This window comes from Dama dama, chromosome 12 (assembly GCF_033118175.1).
Source record: "Dama dama isolate Ldn47 chromosome 12, ASM3311817v1, whole genome shotgun sequence".
In the NCBI taxonomy this organism is placed as follows: Eukaryota; Metazoa; Chordata; class Mammalia; order Artiodactyla; family Cervidae; genus Dama; species Dama dama.
Window position 1 is genome coordinate 62,079,693 of NC_083692.1, and position 22,860 is coordinate 62,102,552.

General features: G+C 36.1%; 1 protein-coding gene across 1 annotated transcript in view; it reads left to right on the plus strand.

Moving 5' to 3' along the window:
- The window catches only part of MDGA2 (MAM domain containing glycosylphosphatidylinositol anchor 2), an 884,707-nt gene that overhangs the window by 750,432 nt on the left and 111,415 nt on the right, over nt 1-22,860 (plus strand). The window contains exon 9 of the mRNA XM_061158404.1: nt 4,676-4,945. Coding sequence (XP_061014387.1) covers nt 4,676-4,945 — 270 coding nt within the window. The remainder of the gene's footprint in view (nt 1-4,675; nt 4,946-22,860) is intronic.

The window sequence follows — 22,860 nt, forward strand, 5'->3', positions numbered from 1 at the left end:
AGGAACTAAAGAGCCTCTTGAGGAAAGTGAAAGAGGAGAGTGAAAAAGTTGGCTTGAAGCTTAACATTCAGAAAACTAAGATCATGGCATCTGGTCCCATCACTTCATGGGAAGTAGATGGGGAAACAGCAGAAACAGTGTCAGACTTCATTTTTGGGTGCTCCAAAATCACTGCAGATGGTGATTACAGCCATGAAATTAAAAGACGCTTACTCCTTGGAAGGAAAGTTATGATCAACCTAGACAGCATATTAAAAAGCAGAGGCATTACTTTGTCAATAAAGGTCTGTTTAGTCAAGGCTATTGTTTTTCCAGTAGTCATGTATGGTTGTGAGAGTTGGATTATAAAGAAAGGTGAGCACTGACGAATTGATGCTTTTGAACTGTGGTGTTGGAGAAGACTCGAGATTCCCTTGGACTGCAAGGAGATTCAACCAGTCCATCCTGCAGGTGATCAGTCCTGAGTGTTCATTGGAAGGACTGATGTTGAAGCTGAAACTTCAATATTTTGACCATCTGATGCAAAGACCTAACTCATTTGAAAAGACCCTGATGTTGAGAAAGTTTGAAGGTGGGAGAGGAAAGGGACGACAGAGGATGAGATGGTTGGATGGCATCACCGACTCAATGGACATGAATTTAGGTAACTCCAGGAGCTGGTGATGGATAGGGAGGCCTTGCGTGCTGTAGTCCATGGCGTTGCAAAGAGTCAGACTGAGTTACGGAACTGAACTGAACTGAACCAAAAGTATAAATGGATTGGAAAAACATAATATGTAAATATTGACTAAATGAATACCAAAGTAACTATATAAATAGGGGACAGAGTTTTAAATGATAAGATATTAATAGGATAAAAGATTATACTTCACAATGCCAAAAGCTTCAAATCATCAATAACAAAAAGCCGTTTTAAATTTTTATGTAGCATATTTGTAAGCTTGTATGTAGCTAATTTGTAAACTTGTACGTAGCGTCATCTGTAAACTTGTATGTAGCATCATTTGTTAATAGCATGAAATATGTAAAGCAAAAAGGAAATAGAGCTACGAGAAGAAAACTTTTATTTACTTATTTTTTTATTAAATTGTTGTATTTTTTTAACTTTTTTTTTTTTCTTCATTTATTTTTATTACTTGGAGGCTAATTACTTTACAATATTGTAGTGGTTTTTGCCATACAAGGCGAGGGTAGGATGATCTGAGAGAATAGCATTGAAACATGTATATTATCAAGTGTGAAACAGATCGCCAGTCCAGATTGGATGCATGAGACAAGTGCTCAGGGCTGGTGCACTGGAAAGAAGAAAACTTTTAAATGCTACACCCATTTATAAAAGTTTGACACTCTCCTCTAAGTTAATCCAAGCAGAATAAATGGGTGGGGAAAAAAAAACCCACAAAAAAAATGTAACAACTCTATAAGTGATATGGATAGAATTGTTATCAGACTTAACCCAATAGATTCTCATCACATCCCAAACAACAAACTAGTCTTCCTTTGCAAGTACACACAGGACAATAATCAATCATATTCTTGGCAATAAATCTAGTTTTAGCAAATTTCAGAAAATTGAAAACATGAATTTTTCCCTCTGAATACGATTCATTTAAGCACAAAATCAGGAGAAAATAAAACATAAGTATGTGTTTGTAAAGGGGGGGCTTCCCAGGTGGTGCTAGTGGTAAAGAACCCACCTGCCAATGCAGGAGACATAAGTAACACGGGTTCGATCCCTCAGTCGGGAAGATTCCCTGGAGGAGAAAATGGCAACCCACTCCAATATTCTTGCCTGAAGAATCCCATGGACAGAGGAGCCTGGCTGGCTAGAGTCCACTGGGGTCACAAAAAGTCAGACATGACTGAGCAACTGAGCACACATATATTTGAAAATAAAGAAGCACTTGCCTATTAGGTATCCCTACTGTGTGACTAATATGTGCCCAAATCTGACATGTCTATCAAGTTCCAAACTACCTTTCCTTTTTTCCCCATGTTCATCTCATCCCCATAATTGTCTAAGGCATCATTTATGGTCCCATGACACTGCTGTAGTTCAAGTCTTCTCTTTAAGTTTCTTCTCTTTGATGTTCATGCTCCTCCTATCTGCCACACTATTCTTTCTAAAATATTGGTTTAATCATATAAAGCTTTCATTTAAAACTTTTTAAAGGCCTTAAACACCAACAGGATAAAATTCAAACTCTATAACATGACGTTCAAGGATCCTTAACAATCTCTGCTTTTTTTTTTTCAATTTTATTTCCTCCCAAACTCTCATGCACCTTTTGTACACTAGTTATACTATTATAACTTATACTCCCCTGAACACTCCCTCCTCCCTGTCTCCTCCTTACCTCTGTACCTACTTATCCTCTTACCTGGAATGTCCTCTCCTGTTGTTTACCCACATAACAATTTCCTACACATCCTGAGAGATACAGTTCAACTATCACTTTCCTTGCCCGATCAGTCCTTATGGTGTTATTCACTTCTTCACTTTCTACCATAGAATATTTTTTACTTCCAATTTTTTAATTAGCTATTTAAATCTCTATCTATTGCATTAAGCCATAAACTACATGCAGAGAGGATTTTTTCTTGTTCATTTTTTTCTATTCTTAGCATTTATATAAGGAAGATTCAAAAGGTAAACTTATGAATAAAATTAAAATTGATATGATAGCTTAAACATATTTATTGAAAGAAGCAATAAGCATATTTATTGAAAAGAGGGGTCAGTCAGTAGACTGGTTGTGAGAAAGGAGTGCAATGCTATAAAAATTAGATGGAATAACCTGTAAAGAACATAAAATGGCACATGTGGTGTGATAGTCCTAAAACCTTTTAGCATCTTCAAGGAAGGGTTTTCCAGGTAGAGATGTCAAGCATTGATACAGTGCAACTCAGGAGGTTGTCATCCACATCTAGTCAAGGATATGATTGTGTTGCATGGAGAAGTCCTGACTACAGAAAACCCTGATTGGCTGTACCTGATTTCCTTGATTAAATGAATCATGTCATTAGATCCCAGGAAATAAGTATTATTTAGTATGACCATTGGGAGTCATCATTAAGTAAAGGCCTATATTTTGCCTAACCTAAATGATGGGAGAAGTATGTCATACCTTTTGGAAATCTTCCCATCAAAAACAAAAAGATTAGGTACCTAATGTAGCAAGTTTTAATTGTATAGGAAAAAAAATTCCCAATTAAGCCAAATAAATGAAGCGTTGCAGTGGGTTGAAATCCATATCCACCTGTAGCATAATTTTCTGTTTGCTTAAGGCTTACACATGAATATTATAAATTGCTGTCACATTATTCCTGACCAAATAATTTAGAAAATAAATGTATATACTTGTGTTACCCATATTGTTAAACACTTGGTATCCAGAATCCTAAGGACTGAGCTTCATATGAGATCATTAGAATTTGCTTACATGAACCAATGGCTTCATCTGCTGCAGAATTTCATGCTAGTGTGGATACTCTGTTTTTATACATAGAGCATCATTTGGTTGCTAATAGTATAAACCAGAGTTTCCGTGGTGACTCAGACAGTAAAGAATCTACTTGAAATGCAGGAGACCTGGGTTCAATCATTGGGTCAGGAAGATTCTCTGGAGAAGGGAATCACAACCCACTCCAGTATTCTTTCCTGGAGAATTCCATGGAGGGAGGAGCCTGGTGGGCTCTAGTCCATGGGGTTGCAAAGAGTCAGACATGACTGAGTGACTAAGCATAGCGCAGTATAAACCAAATACACTGATGGCAGTTTTTTCTGGGAAGCAGCTAGAAAGAAAGAAAAAAAAAAAAAAAAAGCTCTTCTAGATTCACCTGAGACTTCCCAGTTCTCTCAATAGTAAAGAACCCGCCTGCCAGTGCAGGAGCTACAGGAGACCTTGTTTCAATCCCTGGGTCTGGAAGATCCCCTGAAAGAGGACATGGCAACCTGTTGTAGTATTCTTGCTGGGAAAATCCCGTGAACAGAGGATCCTGGCAGATTACAGTCCATGATGTCGCAAAGAGTCAGACATGACTGACAGGCTAAGCACAGACACACACACCTGCAAATGCTATTTTAAGTGATTAATCCTATTCACTGCCCACACTCAGGAATTATGCTTCCCTACCCAAGGCTTTTGAACTGTGGTATTGGAGAAGACTCTTGAGAGTCCCGTGGACTGCAAGGAGATCCAACCAGTCCATCCTAAAGGAGATCAGTCCTGGGTGTTCATTGGAAGGACTGATGCTGAAGCTGAAACTCCAATACTTTGGCCACCTGATTTGAAGAGTTGACTCATTGGAAAAGACCCTGATGCTGGGAGGGATTGAGGGCAGGAGGAGAAGGGGACAACAAAGGATGAGATGGATGGATGGCATCACCGACTCGATGGAAGTGAGTCTGAGTAAACTCTGAGAGTTGGTGATGGACCGAGAGGCCTGGCATGCTGCGGTTCATGGGGTCGCAGAGTCGGACATGACTGAGAGACTGAACTGAACTGAACGGAACCCAACCCCAAATCTCCTAGCCTAAATATGTTCTCCACCTACCTGATAATAGCCTTTTCCTTTTGCTAGATGTATTCTTGAAAATAGCTTCTCACAGTAAGTGTAGCCACTGGCTTATTGCAGATCACCCGTTTTATCTGTTTAATATCTCTTTCTACAGATCCTCCTGCTGTGGAACCGGCATTTCTGGAAATCCGGCAAGGGCAAGACCGAAGTGTCACTATGAGCTGCAGGGTCCTAAGAGCCTATCCAATACGGGTGCTGACCTATGAGTGGCGCTTGGGCAACAAATTATTGCGGACGGGTCAGTTTGATTCTCAAGAATACACAGAATACCCAGTGAAGAGTCTTTCCAATGAAAACTATGGGGTTTATAATTGTAGCATCATAAATGAAGCTGGAGCAGGGAGATGCAGCTTTCTTGTTACAGGTAAGGTGCTGAATATTTTGCTTTTTTGCCTTTTTTTTTTTTTAGATCATGGGAGCTTAGGCTCTTGTCAGTGTAAGAATGAAAGCATTTTGCAAATCCACAGAGCATATTATGAACAGCTTGCCTGTTCTATTTAGAGTGTCTACTCATTATTTTCAAGGCAAGTCTATTTTAATAGTTAAGATAGTTTATATGCCTATAAAATTAGACAGAAGTTATGTGAATCCGAATAGATTTGGTGATGAGGTTGGTTATTTTGAGTATCACAGTAATAAAGTGACAAATCTTAACCAGCTTTTTTTTTTAGATCAAATTGCAATTATTAATACATATTTTTTCTGCAAGTCTAAAAGCTCTTTCAATCCGTTATCTGTGCTGGTTTTAGTAAAGAGTGCTTTCTTTTTCTTGTTTATTTATTAACTCGATGTGTGGTGAATGTCCATTTTGTCATTGGCTTACTATAGGATCACAGATATTCAAAGGGAAATCAATATAGCTGTATTTGGTATATAATGAGTTGAGAAAATTACCATTTTTGATGTCATTATCTTTTACTGTATTTAAAGAGATAGTAAATCTGTGTTAAATTGTATATATTTATTTGAATTATTTTTGTAATCTAAAGTAAATTTCTGTTATTTTTGAGCTAAGATTTAGGCATATCTTAAAAGAATATACTCCTTTTCATTATTATTTTGTTCTAGATGAAGTTTGTTGTAACAGTTATAGTGTTTATGCTACTAAAAGAAGAAACTGGACGTTATATGTTATCTGTAAAGCAATCATAAAAATCATGATTAAAATGTTTCAGACTTAATTAAATCTTTTTTTTTTTTTTTTTTGGAGAGGTAAAGTTGAGATATTTTTATTTACTCTATTTTTTCTTTTTTTTTTTGCATTCACATTAAGGTTTATTTTTTTTTTTTTTCCTTTCTTTTTTTTTTTTCCAGTCGGTTTTGTCATACATTGATATGAATCAGCCATGGATTTACATGTATTCCCAATCCCAATCCCCCCTCCCACCTCCCTCTCCACCCGATTCCTCTGGGTCTTCCCAGTGCACCAGGCCCGAGCACTTGTCTCGTGCATCCCACCTGGGCTGGTGATCTGTTTTACCATAGATAGTATACATGCTGTTCTTTTGAAATATCCCACCCTCACATTCTCCCACAAAGTTCAAAAGTCTGTTCTGTATTTCTGTGTCTCTTTTTCTGTTCTGCATATAGGGTTATCGTTATCACCTTTCTAAATTCCATATACATGTGTCAGTATGCTGTAGTGTTCTTTATCTTTCTGGCTTACTTCACTCTGTATAAGGGGCTCCAGCTTCATCCATCTCATTAGGACTGGTTCAAATGAATTCTTTTTAATGGCTGAGTAATATTCCATGGTGTATATGTACCACAGCTTCCTTATCCATTCATCTGCTGATGGGCATCTAGGTTGCTTCAATGTCCTGGCTATTATAAACAGTGCTGCGATGAACATTGGGGTGCACGTGTCTCTTTCAGATCTGGTTTCCTCAGTGTGTATGCCCAGAAGTGGGATTGCTGGGTCATATGGCAGTTCTATTTCCAGTTTTTTAAGAAATCTCCACACTGTTTTCCATAGCGGCTGTACTAGTTTGCATTCCCACCAACAGTGTAAGAGGGTTCCCTTTTCTCCACACCCTCTCCAGCATTTATTGCTTGTAGACTTTTGGATAGCAGCCATCCTGACTGGCGTGTAATGGTACCTCATTGTGGTTTTGATTTGCATTTCTCTAATAATGAGTGATGTTGAGCATCTTTTCATGTGTTTGTTAGCCATCTGTATGTCTTCTTTGGAGAAATGCCTGTTTAGTTCTTTGGCCCATTTTTTGATTGGGTCATTTATTTTTCTGGAATTGAGCTGCAGGAGTTGCTTGTATATTTTTGAGATTAATCCTTTGTCTGTTTCTTCATTTGCTATTATTTTCTCCCAATCTGAGGGCTGTCTTTTCACCTTACTTATAGTTTCCTTTGTAGTGCAAAAGCTTTTAAGTTTCATTAGGTCCCATTTGTTTAGTTTTGCTTTTATTTCCAATATTCTGGGAGGTGGGTCATAGAGGATCTTGCTGTGATTTATGTCGGAGAGTGTTTTGCCTATGTTCTCCTCTAGGAGTTTTATAGTTTCTGGTCTTACATTTAGATCTTTAATCCATTTTGAGCTTATTTTTGTGTATGGTGTTAGAAAGTGTTCTAGTTTCATTCTTTTACAAGTGGTTGACCAGTTTTCCCAGCACCACTTGTTAAAGAGGTTGTCTTTTTTCCATTGTATATCCTTGCCTCCTTTGTCAAAGATAAGGTGTCCATAGGTTCGTGGATTTATCTCTGGGCTTTCTATTCTGTTCCATTGATCTATATTTCTGTCTTTGTGCCAGTACCATACTGTCTTGATGACTGTGGCTTTGTAGTAGAGTCTGAAGTCAGGCAGGTTGATTCCTCCAGCTCCATTCTTCTTTCTCAAGATGACTTTGGCTATTCGAGGTTTTTTGTATTTCCATACAAATTGTGAAATTCTTTGGTCTAGTTCTGTGAAAAATACCGTTGGTAGCTTGATAGGGATTGCATTGAATCTATAGACTGCTTTGGGTAGAATAGCCATTTTGACAATATTAATTCTTCCAATCCATGAACACGGTATGTTTCTCCATCTGTTTGTGTCCTCTTTGATTTCTTTCATCAGCGTTTTATAGTTTTCTATGTATAGGTCCTTTGTTTCTTTAGGTAGATATACTCCTAAGTATTTTATTCTTTTTGTTGCAATGGTGAATGGTATTGTTTCCTTAATTTCTCTGTCTGTTTTTTCATTGTTAGTATATAGGAATGCAAGGGATTTCTGTGTGTTAATTTTATATCCTGCAACTTTACTATATTCATTGATTAGCTCTAGTAATTTTCTGGTAGAGTCTTTAGGGTTTTCTATGTAGAGGATCATGTCATCTGCAAACAGTGAGAGTTTTACTTCTTCTTTTCCTATCTGGATTCCTTTTACTTTTTTTTCTGCTCAAATTCTTATTAATAAGTCCTTACTTATAAGAGAATTCTCTGATATGGATTGCCTTGGGACATTTAACTTCCTGAAATGGGATATTAGGTATTAATAGGTAAAATATAATTGACTAACCAAAGAATATGAAGACGTCCTCTCCACTGGATCTTACCACCTCTTGGTTTTGCAATCTCTTTTATTAACATTCAGTTGAACTTAAGGCTTTTCTACTGTAATTCTTCGAGTGAACTGTTAAAATAAAAAAAATCCCTAGGACTGATACTTACATGATGATCTAATTTTTATCCCTAGGAGTATTTAAAAGGGTAAAAGAATGTAATGTATTACTCTAGGGGGTAATTTAAATGCCTTGATATACTTTCATTCTTTATTTATATTAATTCCAAAGAAATAAGAATCTTTCAAAAGCAATTATTTTTCACATATTGGTACAAATGGAGCACTTTACTTTCTTTCATTATCCCTCCAAAATAAAAATACCCCATAAAATTAACTAAACTCCTTTCTCCAATCCTTTTGGCTTTATACACATTCTGATTTTCTTTGGTGACACTGTTTTCTAACTTGGACTGTATTAGATTATGCACCTCTGTGAGATTTTCATTTGTTCTTTATTATATGATCCAAATCCTATTTCTTGAGCTAGAAGACAAGCTGAGACTGGAAGAAACACTAGCTCCATTCTCCCATCCCAGATTCACGGGGTGCAGTAAGTAGATTTCAATAGCTGCAGAAAGGAATAAACCTGTTGTGGATTGCCCCATGGAGGGAGAGAAAATAACCCCAGGCATTAGTTTGTTTCCAGTGTGCATTTTTCAGTCTTCAGGTCAGTTTCATTTTTTTTCAAGATCTCCACATAAAATCTAACAAAGTTTTGAAGAAGAGAAAAGGAAATGATTGAATCTGAAATATAGTATAATTCCAGAAAATATATAAAGAAATCAATACATCCATAGAATCAGACATCTGGAAGAAACTTTGAAAGGCCATTTACTTTTTCTACTAAAACACAGCATAATTAGTAGTACTATGAATTAGTATATAATATAGAATTAGTAGTAATTCCCCACAATTCAAAACTCTTTGAAGCTATGCAGAAGAGAACTAGGAAATATAATATATTCAAGGCTGCATATATTCATTATGCATATGTTCTTTACCCAAAAAACTGATCATTGAAAATAATTCTTTTTCCTTCCTTGAGGCCCAGATTAACTAAGAAACATTTAAAATTTTATCGTTAGAACTATTTTACCAAATTTAAGAACACACTTCCACTTGCTTGTCATGAACATTACGTAGTCACTTGAAAGTGGATTTGATCTGACTATACATCAAAATGTACAGAACTGAACACAAAGGCAATGGCAGCCACATGTCTATATTTATTTTAGCTCCTGGGAAAGCTCAAAAGTTCGGGCCTGCTGTCTTCATATATATCATGAGTATGTGATGTGTGTCTGTGTTCAGTGGCAAGAGAGGAGGGTTTTGTTTACTGAGGAGTCAGATGGGGTGTGAGAATATTTTCCTGGAAAGGAAAACAAGAAAGTAAGCAAAGGTATTTTACGAAGAATGACCAGCCTAGCTTGTAATCCACCATCTATGTTAGGAAATATTAACTATAATATTACAAAGTACTGTGTAGTTGATTTATTTTATTTCCTAGTATTGTTATAGTGAAGTTAAACCTGGTGTTTGTTTGTTTTTGTGGTTTAAGCCTTTGTGATCTATAGCAATAATCCAAACACCATTTTATCATATTTTTCTATGAGAATTTTTACAAATTCTAAAAATAAATGTGGCATTTTAATTTATTAGAATAAATCCACTTTTAAATGTGAAATTCCAAGTATATATGTATAAATACATAGACATAAGTATTTTTATATTAATAAATAGTTCTGTACTATTCAGCATGTCACTCCGATGGAGCATGGATTTCACTTTCTCACAGGTCCAAATGCTCCAAATTAACATTTGGAAAAAATGCTTTTAAATACTCCAAAATATGTAGGCACATTCATTATATTATAGATATGAGTGAATAACATGCTAGGTTAGATCCTGGCACACCAGCTTGATGCAGAAAAGAAAACCAGGAAATGTGGGATGATGAAACAGATAAAGGGATGGCCAAGATGAATGATTAGATGGAAGGTCTCTTACTGAATATCATTTCTTTATTGGGAAAAAATGAGGATAAAAGGATAGTTCAAGGTGAAAACATGCAGTGGGCTGAATAGTGTCCTGTGTGTGTGCTCAGGTGCTTTAGTCGTATCAGACTCTTTGCGACCAATGGACTGTAGCCCACCCGGCTCCTCTATCTGTGGGATTCTCCAGGCAAGAATAATACAGTGGGTTACCATGCCTTCCTCCATGGGATCTTCCTGACCCAGGAATCGAACCCATGTCTCTTATGTCTCCTGCATTGCCAGATGGGTTCTTCACCATTAGTGCCAGCTAGGAAGCCCAAATAATGTCCCTCAAGAAGGTAAATCTCTGTCCTAGTCCCCAAAACCTGTGAATATCACTTTACATGGTAATACATGGTTAATTTAAGGATTTTGAGACAAGCAGCTTTTCCTGGATGGTTGATGTTGGCCTTAAATGCAATAATGTGTACCTTATAAGTAAAGCAGAGGGAATTTTGACAGAAGAGAAGGCAATGTGAGTACAGAGGCAGGGACACAGTTAAACCAGTGTTTCGATAAACTCCTTTCTTTAAAATGCTTCACATTATATAGAACTGCTTTGCCAGATATCCTCAACTCTGATACCCTACTCAGGCTAAACCCCTGCACGATAGGCATAGCAACTTCTCACAGCTCAGAAAAGTAATGAACAGTGGGTACTTTTACCCCCTAAAGAGCTAACTGAAACAAGGCTATAACTGCTAGAGGTAAAGCCTGGGAGGAAAAGCACCTTGGGAGGCTGCATCACCCCCTGCATCTGTCACTGATGTTGGTTTAAACTATACATTGGTCAAGACCCCTAGGGATGCTTCAAGATTGAAATGTTATGCCCATTATATAATAAAGTGAAGATAAAATGTCTGCAGCAGCTTGATTACGTAGGATAACAGATGAGAGAGAATCTGTTGGCAGATTCTGTTGAAATGCCCAGGTTTAATAAAGATTCACTTTGACTTCCTTGAATATGAAAAACTAGGCTATCTGAATTAAAATGCATAGCAATCCACTCCAGTATTCCTGCCTGGGACATCTCATGGATAAAGGAGACTGACAGGCTACAGTTCATGGGGTTGCAAAGAGTCGGACACAACTTAGTACTAAACAATAATGATAACAATTGATTTATAAAATTTTAAATTACCTATGTCTTTTAAATTATTTAGTGATTGAGATGGTAGTTCTAAACTATTCCATAAACATATTTCTTTCCTTTAACAAATTTGTTTCTGACAATATGTATCTGTTGAAATTTTATGGATGTTAGTAAATTAAGACTTAAAAGCATATTGGACAAGGAAATGAGTCGATTTTTTCTGTTTACTTTTTTTAATTAGTTACTTGAATAAAATGTGGCAGCTTTCATGGGACGGTATACACATGGGTATTTATTAAACTATATTTTATGTCAGTTAAAGTAAAAGCAGAATAAACATGGTTGTCAATTATAGCCCAGGAGCAAAAACAGAATGTCTTTATAACTTCCAGAGGGTATATATACACAGTTACATATGCTGAAACTTGTGAATCATTTAAGATTCAATCAATGAAGACAGTTTTAAATTCTGTTAAATGAAAAATACTAAAACAGTGGTGTCTTTTTCAACAGGTGACTATTAAAATTTTTATTGCATAACTACAAATTATAATTCAGCATGAAACAACCACTATTGTCCCTTTGCTAATGATTTTCTTTGCAATCTGACAAATATTTATTTACTATGTACCTACTGACTGTCAGGTACTAGATTATACCAGAAGTAAAACAATAAATATCCTCTCCTCAAAATCTTTCCCCTATCATGTATATGTCTGAGTCTTGTCATTTTTATATTTGCATAGTATTTTGCAGCCATCAATTTTTTTTTAACCCTATTACTCCTGTTAGCCTTATATTCTCTTATCTAAGGTATTATGTCCTCTGTATATATTTTAACTGCTAGCTGAATTTTCAACCTTTATATCTTTCAATCTATTTTCTATACTGCTGGGTTTTATTTTTCCAGAAAATATATCTTATTCTTAGTGATAAATGTTTGTGGATTATAGGTGAAATGCAAACTCATTTTCATGGATTTTTAAACCATTAATATCCTAAAAAAGTTTATCATCTCTCCTTCAATCCTATCAGTTACTTTAAACTCCAGTCAAACTAGATTCTGCTGCCATCTGCTAAGTTACATAATTTCAGGACTCTGTGCCTTTGTTCACATGATATTTTATTCTAAAATACTAGCTCTTTGTGTATGCCTCGACTAGAGCTGTGATGACTTTTGTTTGTACCTTTACAAGGATTATATTGACCTTTGCTCTTTGGCCAAATACAGAAATGTAGGCTGTAATAATATATTATTTTACAATTTACAAATAAGTTATATATGCTAATATTTATTATCTGAAAGTATCTGTAAAACTCCTAGTATGACATCACCAACTGAATGGACATGAATTTGAGCAAACTCCAGGAGATAGTAAAGGACAGAGGAGGCTGGTGTGCTACAGTCCTTGAGGTCACAAAGAGTCAGACTTAGGGACTGAATAATAAAACCATGATTTAAACAGAATAGAAAATAAATAAAACTGAAAAAAAAATAAATTAAAAAAAAGAAAATTATTTCATTCAGGTTAAAACCTTGAAGTATTATTTAAGAAACTAATGTAGTAGCTCTGTCCCACAAAGTCCTCAGGGGTCCAGGTTTCTTCCATCTTACTGCTTAATCATCATCCGTAGATGGCACATCTCATAGTCTTAATAGCTACTTAAGTAGCTACATCTTCTACTAGCATCTTCCAGCATGTAGCATCTTCTACATCTCAGTATAGTCCCTCTTTTTCCCCCTCTTTTTAATGATGCTACCCAGTAGTGTTTTTTTTTTAATATATTTATCTTTTCTGCTTGCATCTCATTGTTCAGTTACTCAGTCATGTCTGACTCTTTGTGACCCATTGACTGTAGCCCACCAGGCTCCTCTGTGCATGGGATTCTCCAGGCAATAATACTGGAATGGATTGCCATTTTCTTCTCCATTGCATCTCACTAGAGGCCACTTAATCATAATGTGGTAACTGCTATAAAAACTGTGGGTATAGATTTTATTCTAAGAATATTAGGTAATACACACACACACATATATACATGAGATATATATACATATATGTATTTTAACTAGCCTTTATTGAAACTATTTCATGAAATAAAATTGAGCTTGACAAGGAAACTTTAGGATCTCTGGTTTTATCTCTGTAATACTTAACACCATCATTGATCATCAAAATCATCTCTCAGGGGCCATGGCCATTCAAGTTTAGAATTTTTTAATTGATTTAATACAGATTCTTGAGAGTTTTTAAGCTCTGGGAGATGATGAAGGACACAGAGGTCTGGCGTGCTGCAGTCCATGGGGTCACAAAGAGTTGGGCATGACTGAGCAATTGAACAATACAGTTTTTACTGGTAAACAGTGTAATTGAGGATACCGTGTTAGTTACTTATTGCAGTATAACAAATTCCTACAAACTTAACATCTTTAAGCAGCATGCATTTATTATCTCACAATTTCTGTGGGTCAAGAGTACAGGCATGACTTAGCTAGATCCTGTCTTCTGGATCTCACAAGACTGCAATCAGAATGTTTGTGAAATTTTCTTATCTGGAGGCTCAACTCTGTAAGAAGTTGAGTCACTTCCAGACTTACTAAGGTTAGTAAAAGATTTAGCATTCTAAAGGTTGCACGGTAGAAGGCCCTAGGATTTTGCTGGTTGTTGAGTGAAGACCACTCTTATGTATTAGAAGATTTCTGCAGGTCCTAGAGGTCACCTGTAATTCTTTGTCATATGGGCTTTTCCAGCATGGCTACTTTACTTATCAAGCTGTAAAGAAGAATCTCTAGCTCCAGTCTGTTAAGATGGAATTTTTAAATGTGTTCCTACGTGCTCAGTCGTGTGGAGCACAGCTCTTTGTGACCTTATGGACTGTAACCTGCCAGGTTTTTCTGTCCATGGATTTTCCAGACAAGAATACAATAGTAGGTTGCCATTTCCTCCTCTAGGGAATCTTCCTGACCTAGGGGTCCAGGGATCGAATGCACATCTGTATCTCTTGCATTGGCAGGTGAATTCTTTACCACTAAACCACCTGGGGAGTCCCAGAATCTTATATAACATAACCTAATTATCAAAGGAACATCCCATCACAGTTATTTTCCACACTCAAAAGGAGCAAATTATACACAAAGATATGAAAAGCAGAGATAGGAATCATTGGAGTCCCCTTAGGTTCAGTCTGTCACATAATATCAACTTTTCCGGCTGCTAGGAATACTTTAAACACAACCTATATATCAAACTGCTTTATCTATGGCAGTATATGAAGAAATCTCTCATAGTTTATTCCCTTGTCACTAAACATGGCAAATAGAGTTTTACCAACAAAAATTTGCTTGTGACTGTTGCTTTCACCTCTAATTTGGAAGTATATATAGTGGGATTGTTCATCCTCTAATTTTCAATTGATATATTACAATATTCAGATTGACATTTTGGGATTACTCTTTTCTCCATATTCAGCACCAGCAGATCAGACAAATAAAAAATTAGATAAATCCTAAAGAATAAGTAAAGCAAGAGTGAGACATTTCTTTGAAAGGGAGTACATGCTATCACTCTGAATGTAAACAAATCCAGAATGAATGAGAGCTGTAATGTGTCTAAGACAGGATGTTGGATTATTCTAGCATTATTTAGTTCTAAAGAATGAAAAGGATGAAATAACAACTAAATCACATTTGACTCCAAATCAAAATGTTTTATTCTTCTTTTCTAAAGTCATACTGAGTTATATAGTAATGAGATAGAAAATATATTTTATTTTCTTGCAATGTATATGTTTGTACTATTCAACTGAATACTTGTTTGTTATCTCTAAACATGAACAGCACAACACTATGGAAAAATCATTAGAACTACCAGAAGTAAGAGCAAATGAACTGATGCAAAAGTATATAATAAAATTCCCTGTGATAACTCTAAGAGGCAAAAGACATCAATGTCAAATCAAATATTTTGGGGGCTAGAATTGTGTGAAATTTATTAGAATTTACTTATGATGATAACAGATAGACTAGTGGATCCCAGTGTTTCTGTCAGCCTTATGAATTACAATTGTGTGAAAACTGCAGAGCAGAAAATTAATTATATGTGGTAACAACTCAATGTATTCTATGTTGTATAAACTGATTCCACTAATATTCTTTTTATTCAGACAATTCTGCTATCTGTGTAGAAGTGGTATCACCTTTCTATGATGGGTAAGCTAATAGAAGTTAAGGAAACCAAAAAGAAAATATGTATCTTCTGACTGCAAATTCAAGTTCTTTTTGACACACTTCAGTGACTATTTTATTAGTGACTCTAAAAGAGTTGAATTTTTAGATAATTAAGCCAGATAAAATATAGGTCCTGCTGCTGCTTAGGTGTTCTAGTCATGTCCAACTCTATGTGACCCCATGGACTGTAGCCCACCAAGCTCTTCTGTTCTTGGAATTCTCCAGGCAAGAGTACTGGAGTGGGTTGCCATGCCCTCCTCCAAGGGATCTTCCCAACTCAGGGATCAATCTCAAGTCTCATTGCATTGCAGGGCACATTTTTTACCACTGAGCTACAAGAGAAGCCCCAAAATATAGGTGAGTCCATGCTAACTCTGAAAAGGTAGAAATAAAAATGTAAATATTAGTTAAGGAAATTAATACCATCATTTAGCAAACATTTTACCAAACTCTTTACTTTAATATTGAATCTAACTTCCCTGGTGGCTCAAATGGTAAAGCATCTGCCTACAATGCAGGAGACCTGGGTTCAATCCCTGGGCCAGGAAGATTTCCTGGAGAAGGAAATGGCAACCCACTCCAGTATTCTTGCCTGGAAAATCCCATGGACGGAGGAACCTGGTAAGCTACAGTCCATGGGTCGGACATGACTGAGTGACTTCACTTTCACTTTTCTCTCTAACTTACACATTATTTTAGACAACAGAGCAGAAAATGCTGATCAAAGAAAAGGTCATAGGAATTTCTGTTGATTTCATTCTAGTCTTTTCTTGAGGATTGGGCTGCATAGATAAAGTGAAACCATTGAGGCTTAGCACACTCTGCTATTTCAGGTTCAGGGCAGAAAAGTTATCAGTTCAGTTCAGTCACTCAGTCATGTTCGACTCTTTGCCACCCCATGGACCGCAGCTTGCCAAGATTCCCTGTCCATCACCAACTCCTAGAGCTTGCTCAAATTCATATTCATTGAGTCGGTAATGCCATCCAACCATCTCATCCTTATTATCCCCTCTCCTCTTGTCTTAAATCCTTCCCAGCATCAGGGTCTTTTCTAATGAGTCAGCTCTTTGCATCAGGTTGCCAAAGTATTGGAGTTTCAGCTTCAGCATCAGTCTTTTCAATAAATATTCAGGTTTGATTTCTTTTAGGATTGACTAGTTTGATCTCCTTGCAGCCCAAGGGACTCTCAAGAGTCTTCTCTAACACCCACAGTTCAAAAGCATCATTTTTTCAGTGCTCAGCTATCTTTATAGTCCAACTCTCACATCCACACATGACTACTGGAAAAAAACATAAATTTAACTAGACAGACCTTTGTCCACAAAGTAACGTCTCTGCTTTTTAATATGCTGTATAGGTTAGTCATAGTTATTCTTCCAAGGAGCAAGTGTCTTTTCATTTCATGGCTGCAGTCACCATCTGCAGTGATTTTGGAGCCTCCCCCAAAATAAAGCCTCTCACTGTTTCCATTGTTTCCCTATCATTTGCCATGAAGTGACTGTAGAGTTCAAGAAGTGCTGGAGAAAGCTACTGTTTTCAGCTCAGTAAAAGAGGATATGCCTTCTTAAAATTTCAAACTTCCTCCTGAGATGTCAGAATGATTAAGCCTTAGGAATAAGGACCATGCTTAAGAATAAAGGCTTATTCTAGATACTCCTGAACAAAGACAAACTCCAAGCCCTGATAAGATTCATAAGGAAGTAGAATTTGGAAGTAGAGTTCCACCAATATGGATGAGCAAGACTCTACATCTCTGTACAGCTCATCCAAATAAAACATCAAAAGGCAGAATACAAAAGTGTAAAGTGGTCAGCAGGTAACTGATTTACTTACTAGAATAAACGTTGACATTCTTTGGAAGTAAAGGGCATAGTCCAGTTATCTGTAAATATAGCATATATTACAGAGGAATGATGTAGTAATAATTACTAAAATTGCTCAATAAATAATAAAAGTTATCTGATATGCAAAGAAAATAGGAAAATATTGTCCATAGTCAAGAATAACAGTGGTCTTTAAAAACTAACCCTGAGCTAGCCCAGATGCATATAGCAAAACCTAGCTAGTATAATAATATCTAAGTATTAAAGGAAAATGTGTTCAAAGATTTAAAGATAAATGCAGTATTTATGAGCACGTGGATAAGAAATTTTAGCAGAGGGGGAAAGTCCTCTAAAAATAAAACAAATGCAAATTCTTTAACTAAAATAGAAATGCAAAAATGTACATAGATGGAATAGACAACATATTGGAAAAGGTAGAAGGGTCAGTGAAATTGAAGGCAAATTGAATGAGCTGAGGCAATCTTATAGATGAAAAATGATTGGAGACTAAAGCAAAGAGACCTAAGGACATGGGAGATAATAAGAAATGCTCTGAGATAATTGCAATTGAAGTTCTAGAAGAGAATGAGAGTAGGACCAAAAAAAATTTTTTTCAAACCCATAGATTCAAGCATATCATGGAGCACAAAGCAAGAAAAAAATGTAAATAAAATCACTTCTAGGAACATCATAATCCAATTGCAGAAAACCAAAGACAGAAAAATTTCAAAGCAGCCAGAATAAAACTGATATTTTGAAGATATGCATAATAGTTACCTTCTTGTTAGAAACAATGTTGGCTAGAGGACAATGAAACAACATTTTAAACCTTTAAACCTCTTTGAAATACTGTCAGTTCATAATTTTATTTCCAGTGAAAACATGCTTTGAAAATAGTTAAATAATTTTTTTTTTCTGTAAAATAAAAGCTAGAGAATTAGTAGTCAGTAAAACTGCACGACAAAATATGCCAAAGTATATTTTTCACACTGAAGGGAAAAGTTATCAGTGGAAACCAGGATAGCACAGAGAAATAAAGAATATTTTTTCCTGTGTTTTCCTCTGTGAGTTTTATGTTTTCAGATATTATGTTCAAATCTTTAATTTACTATGAGTTAAATTTTGTGTGTACTGAAAAAAAGGCAAGGATCCAATTTCATTCATTTTGACAAGGGTCCAATATCATTCTTGAATGCAGATATCTACTTTTTTCAACATCATTTTTTCAAAAGACTGTGCTCTCTCCATTGTATACTGTTGGTACGCTTGATGAAGACCAGTTGAGCACATATGAGTAAGTTTATTTCTGGGCTCTTAACACACACACACACACACACACACACACGAACACAAGGAAACTTTTGTTTATTACCTGGATTGTGGTGATAGCAACATGAGGTGTACATATGTCTAAATTTACCAAATTGTATTATATTAGTTATGTGCAGTTGTTTTATATACCAATTATACCTCAATAAAGCTGGGTAAAAAATGGAATGATGTTCAGATCCAGTAAATAGGTTGGTAAAGATAAAAGACTGTGTTTGGTTTTTTGTTTTTGTAATTTCCTTAATCAACAGCTGCACAAGAAATGGTCAGAATATTACAGCTTGGGAATCTGACAACTGTTTTTACAGGTAAAGGTTAACTGGAACATGGCTTTATTCATTTGCTTATATATTGTCTGTGACTCAATTCATACTGCAACAGGAGAGGTGAGTAGTTGTAACTCGTTGTAGCAGCCACAAGACTCATAGCCTACAATATTTACCATATAGCTCTTTGAGGAAAAGTTTGTCAATGCTTGGTTTGAAGCAAAAACAACAACATTATAAGTTTGGGTTTATAATATCTTTCCAACTGAAATATTACAGCAATAGCATAAATGATGAGGTTAATTTGAGTTACATTATTCTAAGTTTATATTAGTTGTGAAGTGGGAACTGAGAAACCAGTGGGACCTCAGAGAAGCATGAAATATGAAGTGTGATATGTTAAGTGATACCATATTGACTGTAAATGGAATCAGTAAGTTAAAGTTGCATAGTTTTTGCAATATAGAGACTTCTAAAAAAATTTTTTTAAAAAGGGTTGTATGGAAGAAATGAAAACACATTTGAACTTACTCAAAATATCATAAGAAAAGCACAATAGATGAACAACAACAACAAAAACACTGAAGGGACAATGAAGAAAATGAGCAAGATGATAGACTTTAACCCGATGATATTAATAATACATGAAAGGTAAAAGAACTTAACACTTCAGTTGTCAGAAATGACTGGACTAAATTTAAAAAAGAAAAACAACAAAAAACAAGCTGTCTACAAGATAGACACTGCTATCTATTAAAAAAAAAAAAAAACACAAATTAAATATAAAGACAAAAAGAAGCTGAAAGGAGAGGACTGAGGAATTTATAGCCTGTAAAGGACACATAAGAAAGCTGACTTGGCTATGTTATTACCAGAAGAGTAGACTACAAGAAAGAAAAACTTGTAAGAATTAAGGAGGAAATGTTAGTAGTAGCAAAAGAGGAATTTATAAGGAAGGGTGCTGTGCTGTTCTTCGTCACTCAGTCATGTCTGACTCTTTGCGACCCCACAGACTGTAGCCCACCAGGCTCCTCTGTCCATGGGGATTCTCCAGGCAAGAATACGGGAGTGGGCTGCCATGCCCTCCTCAGGGAAAATTACACAGCTCTAAATAGGTGTGGCTCAAAATCCTTCAATCTAGGCTTCAACAGTACGTGAACCAAGAACTTCCAGATTAGAAGCTGCATTTAGAAAAGGCAGAGGAACCAGAGATCAAATAGCCAACATTAGTTGGATCATAGAGAAAGCAAAGGAATTCCAGAAAAACATCTACTTCTGTGTCACTGACTACGCTAAAGCCTTTGACTATGTGGATCACAACAAACTGGAAAATTCTTAGAGATGGGGATACCAGACCACCTGACCTGCCTCCTGAGAAACCCGTATGCAGTTCAAAAAGAAACAGTTAGAACCGGACATGGAACAACAGACTGGTTTTAAATCAGGAAGGTAATATGTCAAGACTGTATGTTGTCACCCTGCTTATTTAACTCCTATGCATACTACATCATGCAAAATTCCAGGCCTAATGAATCACACTCTAGAATTAAGATTGCCAGGAGAAATATCAACAACCTCAGATATGCAGATGATACCACTCCGATGACAGAAAGCAAAGAGAAACTAAAGAACCTCTTGAGAGTGAAAGAGGAGACTGAAAAAGCTGCCTCAAAACTCAACATTCAAGAAATGAAAACCACAGTATCTGGTTCCATCACTTAATGGCAAATATATGGGAAAACAATGGAAACAGCGACAGATTTTATTTTCTTGGGCTCCAAAATCACTGAGGATGGTGACTGCAGCCATGAAATTAAAAGACACCTTCTCCTTGGAAGAAAAGCTATGGCAAACCTAGATAGCATATTAAAAACAAGACACATCAGTTTGCCAAGGAATGTCCATATAGTCAAGGCTATGATTTTTCCAGTAGTCATGAATGGATATGATAGTTGGACCATAAAGAAGGCTGAGTGCTGAAGAACTAGGCTTTCAAATTGTGGTGCTGGAGAAGACTTTTGAGAGTCCTTTGGTCAACAAGGAGATCAAACCAGTTAATCCTAAAAGAGATCAACCTTGAATATTCATTGGAAGGTCTGATGCTGATGCTTAAGCTCTAATACATTGGCCACCTGATGTGAAGAATCAACTCATTGGAAAAGATCTTGATGCTTGGAAAGATTGAGGGCAGAAGAAAGGGGCAACAGAGGATGAGGTGGTTGGATGGCATCACCACCATGGACATGAGTTTGAGCAAACTCTGGCAGATAGTGAAGGATAAGGAAGTCTGGCATTCTGCAGTTCATGGGATCAAAAAGAGTGAGACATGACTTAGAGACTGCTCGTGGAGTGCACGTGGAGTGCTCACCAAGATAGATAATACGCTGATCAAACAGTTTACTTGTAAAATTGGGAACTAGGAAAAAATATCCATTCTCATTAGTCACAAATATTGTACTGCAGGTCCTTACCACTACAGTAATACAAGGAAAGTAAATAACATGCATAAAAAACAGAAAAGAAGTAAAGTTACTTTTCACAGATTATCTGATTGTTTTTGTAGACAATGCTGAAGTGTCTATGAGAAAATCTACTTGAATTAAGATAATTTAGCAAAAGCATAGGATACAAAATTAGTACGTAAAATCAATCATATTTCCACATAATATCTATAAAAATTTGAAACTGAAATGTAAATGTAAATATACCATTTCCAATGACATCAAAGTGTGAATAAATTAAATAAAATATACACAAGAGATACACTAAAAGGTACCCCAAGAATTGCTTTGGGGAATGAGCCTAAATAAGTGGAGAAATATCCCATATTCATATTTTGAAAAAAATTTATATTGTTTTCATTATTATTCCCTCCATATTGATCTATGGGAAAAAGAACAAAGTTAGAGGACTTAAATTACACGATTTCAAGTCTTACTGTAAAGTCACAATAGTCAAGATAGTATGGTTTTTGTATAAACACATGGATCATTGAGATGGGATAAAGAATCTAGGAATAGACCTTCATGGTTATAACATGGTTATAATAGACCTTCAGATATAATACACGTATGGTCAGTTGACTTTTTAAAGTAGCCTGTGTAATCCATTAGGAAAGGCTAGTCTACTGAATAAATTCTGCTAGAACTGGATATTCATATTGAAAAAATAAATTTTAAACAACACCTCACACTACCAACAAGATTAATTTAAAATTGACTGTGCTGTAAACATGGAGAGCTAAAGTTGTAAAATTCTAAAAGAAAACTTAAGAGAAGATCTAGGCAAATTTGGAATAGAAAGTAAGCCAAAATATCACTATCAATTGAAAATAATATAAATAATAATAGCAATACAAACATCATTCAAACTACAGTCTTTCTGCTCTTCACATACATCATTATAAAAGGAAAAAGCTTCCACATATAAGCAATACCATATGATGTCTGTCTGTCTTTGTCTGACTTTACTCAGCATGACAATCTGTAGGTCCATCCATTTTGCTGCAAGTAGCATTATTTAGTTCTTTTTTTATGGTGGAGTAGTATTCTGCCATGGAGAAGGCAATGGCAACCCACTCCAGTACTCTTGCCTGGAAAATCCCATGGACGGAGGAGCCTGGTGGGCTGCAGTCCATGGGGTCGCGAAGAGTCAGACATGACTAAGAGACTTCCCTTTCACTTTTCACTTTCATGAATTGGAGAAGGAAACGGCAACCCACTCCAGTGTTCTTGCCTGGAGAATCCCAGGGACGGGGGAGCCTGGTGGGCTGCCGTCTATGGGGTCGCACAGAGTCGGACACGACTGAAGCGACTTAGCAGCAGCAGTATGCTGCCATATATGTGTACTACTGTATTGCACAGGAAACTCTACTCAATACTCTGTAATGACCTACATAGAAAAAGAATCTAAAAATAAGTGGCTATCTATATGTGTATAACTGAGTCACAT